This window comes from Symphodus melops (assembly GCF_947650265.1).
Source record: "Symphodus melops genome assembly, chromosome: 19".
Taxonomy (NCBI): domain Eukaryota; kingdom Metazoa; phylum Chordata; class Actinopteri; order Labriformes; family Labridae; genus Symphodus; species Symphodus melops.
Window position 1 is genome coordinate 15,405,502 of NC_136709.1, and position 9,305 is coordinate 15,414,806.

The window sequence follows — 9,305 nt, forward strand, 5'->3', positions numbered from 1 at the left end:
CCCAAACAAGATTTAGGAGCCCCTATGTGACTAAGAGTAAACATAATTACAGGTTAAACCTGTGGAGTTAGCATTAGCATTAGACTTAAACTTATATAGCTTAAGTCTATATAGAAGTAGATAGAAGTATTTCTATCAAAAACAAAAGGTACAGTGAGAGCCTGAATATGTGCTTTGTCTCTGCAGTTTTGAAAGTCAAATTAGGTCTTCGTCACAGCTTGTTTTGTTTGTTTTGTTCTTTGCATGAGCCTGCAGTAAACTGTACCAGTAACTGTTGATTATCTGTCACCGACTATAAACTGAATACACTTCATGTTCTTCTTCAGCAGAGCGCCGCAGTCATTTGAGGGCACAGACTGGCTCTTCCAACATCAACACTGTGATGGTTCACTGATCCAAATGCTGTAAAACAGGTGAGCTAACATTTATTTATTTACATTGGATTAGTTGTTACCTGGTCCCTGGGGTCCATATGATGGATACAAGATCAATGAAATACACAACATAAAAAAAGGATAAAAATGTAATAACAGTTCAAACAATAGTTACTATAATAACTATTATAGCTTGAATGTTTCTTCCATAGTCAATTAAATATCATTCACATACAAGATTAACATGTGTAGCCCAAACTGCTTGAATAAAATGCTTAGACTACAATAAGGCCAATAAAAGTCAACTCTTATGTTGCTGATTATTTGCAGGATCAGAATGTGGACTTTTATATTGATCTACATCCTGGGAATAAACCTCTGTCAGGTAATGCAAGGAATTCATAAAACCAAACATTTAGACTTGAAATCTCAACATTAAGCTATTTTAAATTAAACTCTCTGCTGTATATTTTTTACAGACTACCATCCAAGGTAAAGTTATCAGTGTTCTGATTTTGAAGTCATGAAACTGGTCTAACACAGAGAAAGTGTGTGTGACTTTGTACAATGCATTGAATGTAACTTTGTGTGTATTTTTCATCTTGTAGACAACTCAACACAAATGTATTATGTGACAATAAAAATAGACCAGAGTGCAATTCCGAATGTAACAAAGATACTGAAACCCTTTGTGAACCATGACAAGCTGAATGTCGACAATCTTCGGATAACGACAAGTAAACTCTTTTAAATATGAATATATATTCTATATTGAGTAAAACCAAAGCTTTCCAGGGTAAAACTGTCATCTTTGTTCCAACCAGCTTGCCAGAATGACTCTGATAGCTTGCATTTGTGTACCTGTGACTCGGGCCACAAATGGAGCGATAAAGTCTGCGAAACTCACCCAGAATGTTGTGGTAAAGAGAGATGCCGGTTCTCCAAACCCTCCAACTACATGTGTGTTTCAAATTCCTCAGGTACTTATTGAATTTCAATTTGTTTTTACGTGTAATGTACAATACAATGTATTCAACATGCATGCTTAAAAAAAAACAACACACACACATTTTCTCCCCAGTTACTCTCAGTGGAAATGTAATTTTGAGAGGACTGAAGTATGCGGACTGTCTGCAAGGAAAACACACAGAGGAATTTTGGAAGTGTGATGCCAATCTGAAAAAGGAGGTAACGTTATAAACATAAACATAAACAAAACAACACTCACACTCTCGTGGGTCCCAGACATTTTTCATGAAGAAGTTGGTGGTGGGTCCTGAAGATAGACCAGTTGAAAACCATTGTACCAATACACTTCATTGTTAAATATTAACATGTGAAAAGTTGTTGCCTTTCAGATGAAAACAGTTTACAGCACTTTCAAGGGATTCGACAGCTTAGCGATCATCAAATACAGGTACTTGCTTTGTGACACAAATGCAATATTTTGTTGTCTGATTTGTTAAAATGTGACTAAAATATATTTGTCTTTTCACCGAAGCATTGGGAGCATCATCGCAAGTTTCGAAACGACCCTTGCTTTTATTTTCACGCCGGCGGAATTGTTGGAAAAGTCAATTATCCTGGCCAAGATACTAAACTCATCATTTGATTTGGAAACCAGAGGTAACTATTAGCTACTGTATGTTACACACGTTAGGAGTTTTTTTTTTTTAAAGATGAAATGAAGTATTATTTTCTCTAATCAAGCCTTTCTTAAGACCTCATTGAGACCAGACCATAGACATACTGACATTTTAAATCAATTTTTTTCACATTCTAATCCTCCAAAAGCACGCAGTAGACGATTCAGCCAGATTGCGAGACCACACACACCTGCTATTTGTTCTAACTATTTCACGGTGGTGATTCCATAGACACACGATCTAACAGAATCTTGAGGGATCAAACGTCACTTCCAAGCCTTTTCCTTGTCTGCCCAATGGCAGCATGTCTTTCATTACACATTATAAAGGTACTTGTATTGTTGTCATAATTACACAAGCTGGTCTTTTTTTTCATATTCCACTTGAGTTGTTTTTATATTCGCTGCCATGTTGGTGAAGGGTAAAAGTTTGCAACCCCTATTGCTGTTTCATGACGTTTTAAGAAAAAAGCACTTACACGCCAGTTCTAATGTCAGATTCAGAGTTTAGGTTTTACAATTTTGGGCTCTGAGGTTGAAGCTGCTGCTGATAAAAAGATAAGGACATTTTGTGACCACACAAGTTTTTTTATTGGACTCAAGGTCAAGGTTTCTTTTTTCTTCTCTCTGTGGATTAATTAGTCTCAGATACTGAGAAAATTGTTGTCATTGTTCAATGACCACTCCTGTCAAAACATTTTCCTTGGCAGAAGTTGAGGACTGAAAATTATCAATATGACTATCAGAACAACAGTTTAATTGTTGTCATGTTAGATCCAAACAAATACCCTGTAATAGCTTCAGGGAAAGTTTTAGCCTCTTAAAGTTGTTAGGAGCCCATACACAGATTGTACATTCTGGATGCACCTCATCTGTAGTTTATCTAAAATGTCACTTTTATTGTTCGCAGGTGTTGTCAAATTAAGCATGCCTCCTAACCCTGTGCATTACAACAGCCAGCAAAACATCAGGTGTACAACCCAGCAGGACATGCGTGTTCAACCAACCTGGCATCTGACAAGAGGGAGTCAAGTATTTGACATAACTCAGGGCACAGAGTCAAAAATACAAACATACACTCGGGAGACCAACATCGCTTTGAGTAACACATCAGAACTCTGGGCAGGTACTTTTTTCTCCACCAGTTTATGTACATCTTATGCACAGCTGGTTCAAAGTGAGCGTGTAGATGTGTATTTAAGCTTGAAAGTCATCAAGTACCCTTACTAAGTTCTATACATGCGTACAATTTTGAGTATGTTGTTCTTTACTATTCAACTCCATGGAAGGAAACGATGCACGTTTCACACCACTTCATTAATCTCATTGCTTTATTTCCTAATTATTGAAGTTTAATAGGAAATGTGCTGAAGGCAAAACTATACATCTGAATACACGTTAGGAAATAGGTGTGAAAGCAGCAGAAAACCGTCATCAGGTTTTAAGCAAACTAGCAACAGCAAAAATCCAAACTCAAGACTTCAAAATGCCTGTTAATAAACCAAAAGGTTTAAAGCAATGATCTATGGTGTTGAGGTGAAAAGAAGATAGTTTACCAGACCTCTGTAGCCTGCTTTTCCTGTCAATCTGAAGCTAGTAATTTAAGGCTGCATTTGTAACTTCTTACATGACACATCAATGTCTCTGACTCCGACCTCGCTATAATTTTTACCTCGCTATTATATTTCATATTTTTTAATTCTATCTAAATTGTTGCAAAAAGACGACAGCGTCTGTAAAAGTAGCCCTATAATGATTGACTGAGCCTTTAAAATAATTGGATTTCACAACCAAATATTATTCTTCCCTCAGGCGAGTACACGTGTGAATACCACCAGAAGAAAGAACAAGGCAAGATTTCTCACAAGGCCAGCGATGTAATGGACGTGTGCCTTAAGCCAAACATTGACATCAGCTTGCCTCAAGGCTTTCCACATTGCCAGAGTTCAGATTTCCTAAATGTGGCAGTCAAATGTGAGATACAGAAAAGCAATGAAACTTTTATTGTGACATGGAGCAGCCAAAACACAGGAGATATCCGTAAGTCCATTTTCATGCCACCTTCTTCTTCTTTTACGTTGATGAATGAAACTATATAACAGACATTTCTTATTCCTGCAGGTCCTACTGAGAAATCAGGTGTTTTTTTCACTGAAGCTTATGTTAGCTGTGACCCAAAGAAGCCTAAACCTCAGCTCACATGTTCTTTTACGAACAGGTGTAACCAAACAACAAATGCCTCAATTGATATCAATATCATATTTGGTATGTTTGAGACTTTTTGTAATATTGTCACAGAAGAAGATTTGTTTAAGAATTTATTTGTCTGCTTGTATTTTTAAAGGCAGTTAGTACAATATTTTGATATATTACCATATATTTATATTTTATACCAGGGCTGCACAAGAAATGACAGTGTCATCATTTTTGCAATATAATATTTAACAAAGTCACAAACATAAAAGCAAACATATATGCACATACTGAGCAAATACTTAGTATGTGCATGTCTGTGGCATGGAGGTGCTTCAACACCATGCTGGTTCAATTAGATAAAGCCAAAGCTAAGTATTAGCTACCTTCAGATTAATCGCTACCAATTTAGTGGTTAAAAAAAAACCTATTAATGGCTTCAGGGGGGACATGTTGCTAACACAATTATTGTGTTATTACCAGAAGAACAGCAGACAGTCATTAAATCTGAAGTTTAGCTAACGTGCATTCTTACATTTTTGATTTTAGTCATTGTAGAAGTAGAATAAATGAATCACACAAACACGTGTCTATCATTATGGAGGACTAACGTGTACATAAAAACACACCACATTTATCTGATTAGATTTTCTGTATTTTCATCAAAAGAAAATATATTGCAGTGTTTTTTTTTGTTGTTTTTTTTAATCATGCAGCCCTGTTTTATGTCCTGCTGTATTTAAGCATGCAGTCTTCATATACATGTGCAGAATACTTAACAGGGATAAGGCAATACTGTGAAGTTTGCATATCAGGAATCCAAGAGAACAGTATTCCTTAACCTATATCAAGAAATGACAAATTAACTTTTATCATCTTCAAAATAGAAAACGACCAATACTGCGCTGATGATGGTGATTGGAAAAAAACGAAAGCTGGATTTACTGCAAAGTTAAAATGCAAGGGCAAAGTTGGAAAAAGACGAAGGAAATGCAACAATGGGTAAGACTAAATCTAATTAATAGACAGATTTTCTTGCAATTTCTTTTATACGTTTCCTCAAAAACCGTTAAAATTCAAAGAAATCTAGTCCAGTTCATAGAAGAATCCCGCATATACTAAGTATGAATAAGTACAAAGTAATGACTTTAAGGCTTTCTTACTTAAGAGATCACTTAGTGAGCAAGTGATTATATGGGCAATGTATTTTGTGATTATTGACTCATTGATTCATCTCCACAGCACTTCAGAGGGGGTTTGGCAACCAGAGGTTTCAGACTGTGTGGATCATGAAGTGAACAATGTGCTGCAAAAAGCAATGGTGAGCCTCACTTTCCTAATTGAAGTAAAAAAAAATTAAGCACCATAATCACAATTCATGTAAGAGTGACTCGTGTAAAGAGAGACAGCTTTACTTAAGGCACCATTTCTGTTGTTACAGATTGCTGACATTGGACTCGGCTCAATCCATCAAAATGCTGAACAAGTTTTATTTCTCCTCGCGAATGTCTCGAGTGACTTGAAGAAGATGGACACATTCGCAAATTTAAATACATCCGTTAGCGTATTTGTCACTTTGAGTCAAAAGCTCCCGACCCAGCAGGAAGCGGTGATGAAAGTAAGTTCAATAAAGTCTCTGATGATCTCAATGAATCCTGATGATGAGAAATAATCTATATGGATGTGTAAGGTGCATAACAGAAAAGTCTCACTGAATGGAATTACCGTGTTAAATAGCAACATGTTTTCATACTCGTATGATCATTTCTTGAAATTCCAACGTAATAATTGTTTTTGAAGTGGAGAAGTCCGCCATTTCTGGTCTGGTTCTCAGGGCAGGAAAGACATGAGGGAAAGGAGGCATCTTGCGTATCATTTATCTTATTTTAAAGATTAATATTTGAGCCTTTATAAATAGGGCCACTGAAGACAAACAGGAGATTTAGGGAGAAGACCGTGGGATGGACATAACGGCATATCAAAGGGGCCGAGGCCAGGAGTCAAACCTGTGGCTGAAGAATTCAGGACTGTAGCTTATGTACAAAAGGCCTGAAATGTTTTAACCAACTAAAGCCTCCTGTTTACTTATAAAAGCTTCATGTTAAACCTAATGAAAACCAAAGATTTCTAAATACGGGCAATCCCCTGCAGAACCCACAGACAAAATGGTGGATTGGTCATCTCACCCAGCATTTTTTGAGATGCCATGTTGCTTTTGGCGTTATAGAAAAATTAAGATTACTGACTGCCTTTTCCTTTCCACAGTTGCTTTTGTGTTCATAAGCTGGTACCTCAATGGTTACATGTAGAATTTGATCGTACTTGCTTTACCAGTCTCCAACAGTCAAATCAGCCCGGACAAATTGACTGTTTATAAACGTGTTGTAAAATAGGAAATGAACTACAATTAAAACCTGCTCTTTTCTTTACAGGACTTTATGCAGTCATCCAGCAATTTACTGGACGAGTCTTTAAGCAAATCCTGGGAGACAAATGAAGTTGAAAACAGTACAATGGCTGAAAGATATCTGAGTTCTGTTGAGCAACTTATTCACTCCACAGACATAACGCAAAGCTATGGGGAAAAAAATGTAGCGATAGGATCACAAAATTGCTCAAAGGAACGCACTTGTATCAACAATGTGTTCAATAACACTGTCGATCTCAAGGGAAGGGACCCTGGCAGCGTAAAAACAGCCGCATTTAAAGAATTGGGGAAGTATTTGCCCAATAAGCTTGAAGAATACCAACCTAACAGCATTGTTGTGTCAACAACTACCGAGAGGAATATATCAGATTCAGTCGAGGTTCACATCCAATTCCAATTGCTTGAGCCGAGGCCTCGCAACTTTCTCATGATTTGTGCATCGTGGGATAACAATACCAGGAGCTGGTCAACATATAAATGTGAATGGAAGTGGGACAAAGGCTCTAAGGATTTTGGTGTCTGCGTTTGCGAGCATTTGTCATCGTTTGCCATATTGATGGCAAAATATCCATTAGAAGTCAGATGGTTAACAGAAATAACGTATGGTGGACTGGCTGTGTCAGTCATATCACTTGTTATCAGCCTTGTGATCGAAGTAATTGTCTGGGGCGCTGTGGTCAAGACGAATTCTTTGCATTTGCGCCACACTGCTCATGTTAACATTTGCCTGTCCTTGTTAGTTGCAGATTGTTGTTTCTTAGCGTCTTCAAAGCCGGATACTCTTTCAACGCACTGGTGCAAAACCTTTGTAGTGCTGAAGCATTTCTGCTACCTGGCCATGTTCTTTTGGATGTTGTGGCTGAGCGGCGCGCTTCTTCATCAAACAATGTACCTCTTCCAACATGTGAGCAAGAGAAAATCCTTGAAGTTATCGTTTGCCGTGGGCTACGTGTGTCCTTTGCTGATTGTCATAATCACATTTCTTGCCAACAAAGCAGGGGCTGAAGGCCATTACTACTCAAAAGACACTTGTTGGCTGGTTTACACTTCACTTTTTAAAGGGTCTATTCATACTTTTGTCATACCGGTTGGTATAATTGTTTTTTTCAACATTTTTGCAATGCTGATGGTCATTTTGAAGCTTCTGGATCACTCTGCAAACAAATCATCATTTAATGAAAAAGACAAAAAGGCTGTCGTAACTGTCTTGAGAGCGGTTATCATTCTGACTCCAATCTTCGGTGTGACTTGGCTCTTCGGCTTTGCTGTAATGAGTCTAGACCTTACATACGGAACCCTTGCTTACATTGCAAATTATGCCTTCACCCTGATGAACGCGTTCCAGGTATGTTTGATTTGATCCTTATAAAAAACATCAACTTCTGAATAAGTGAAGCTGTAACTCATTAACCTTTGTCATTTTAACTGCAGGGTTTGTTCATTTTACTGACTACAGTCCTGGGAGACCAAGTGGTAAAGGATTTTCTTTTTTTCCCTTTTGCCTGTATTGGATAGGACAATGAACAGAGTAGAAAACCAAGGAGTGAAAGGGGGAGGCCATGTAGGAAGGGAGCAACAGGCCAGACTGATCTTTAATCTACACTGAAGTCTGTGATAAGTTTATATTGGGGCAAAGTGAATCAAAATGTAAATCAAGACATGACATTTAAATTTGTACCTAATAAGAGATTCACATTCTGAGCCATGACATACATTTAGTGTCATGTGTGCACGCAAAGCATCACTGGTAGTTATTGAACACTAAACTCTGCTGCATCCGCGCTCTTCCATTGACGTCATAGTGTACTGACATCCTACGGTAAACTTCTACATCTGTGCAGGAGTCAATGTAGGACGTAAAACCACTTTTACATTCTGAAATATTTGCTTCACAAGATCTGTGCAGTTTAATATTTAATAATATTTATTTAAATAAAATCAAGCATCCAGTAGCAGAGTTAATGTAAAGAAACGATCAAGTCTAAAAAAGTTTACACTCTTAGTGTTTCCTCATGCAACAAGCTTTAAGGATCCTGTAAGGATTATAAAATGAAAACCTCTCGTAAGGATCAGGGTCAGTTTTCATAAAGCCAAATATCTGTTAGGGAATGATTTGATGTCATTGTTGGGGTTCTACATTAAAGACTGAGGGCTCCCTTTATTCAATGCTCTGTCACAATCTCACCTTTGTAAAATTATCCATTCTTAGATGTTGACTGTTTGAAATGTTACCTACTCCAACTATTTACATGAGATCATTCAAACTTTTCTCATCCAATTTTGACAGATTCAGGAAGAACTGCTGAAACGTCTGAGAAGAAAAGTAAGTTCAATTGAACGTTAAATACGTTAGCAATTACTGTTCATTTTTTATTTATACTCTTCTCCTCTGTATTGCAGGCTCCAGCATCGACTAATGAAAGCATCACTGATTCAACTTTTACGATTTCAAAATGATCCCAAACATCTCTGCAAATCAACAACAAAAAACAACAACATTTTACACATTAAACCACAAGCTAGTTGTTGTCAGTTTTCTCTTTATAGTTAATACTTTTTTGTTGTTGTTGTACTTTGATTTATTGCCTGTGTTGCTAGATAACTGTTCAATATCATGTTTATCAGTAGATCTTTTTTTTCTGCCAGGAAATATTTGTGAACTGTA

At 37.1% G+C, this 9,305-nt stretch overlaps 1 protein-coding gene across 1 annotated transcript; it reads left to right on the top strand.

Moving 5' to 3' along the window:
• The first annotated feature begins 986 nt into the window (after positions 1-986).
• On the top strand, positions 987-9,196 carry adgrf3a (adhesion G protein-coupled receptor F3a). Its single transcript, XM_079369740.1, has 15 exons — positions 987-1,111; positions 1,199-1,354; positions 1,456-1,562; positions 1,733-1,791; positions 1,876-2,000; positions 2,930-3,145; positions 3,832-4,059; positions 4,141-4,284; positions 5,100-5,214; positions 5,455-5,533; positions 5,654-5,830; positions 6,645-7,985; positions 8,072-8,113; positions 8,928-8,963; positions 9,041-9,196. The coding sequence occupies exons 1-15, from the start codon at positions 997-999 to the stop codon at positions 9,095-9,097; spliced, it is 2,997 nt and encodes a 998-aa protein (XP_079225866.1). The 5' UTR covers positions 987-996; the 3' UTR covers positions 9,098-9,196.
• Positions 9,197-9,305: the final 109 nt, after the last annotated feature.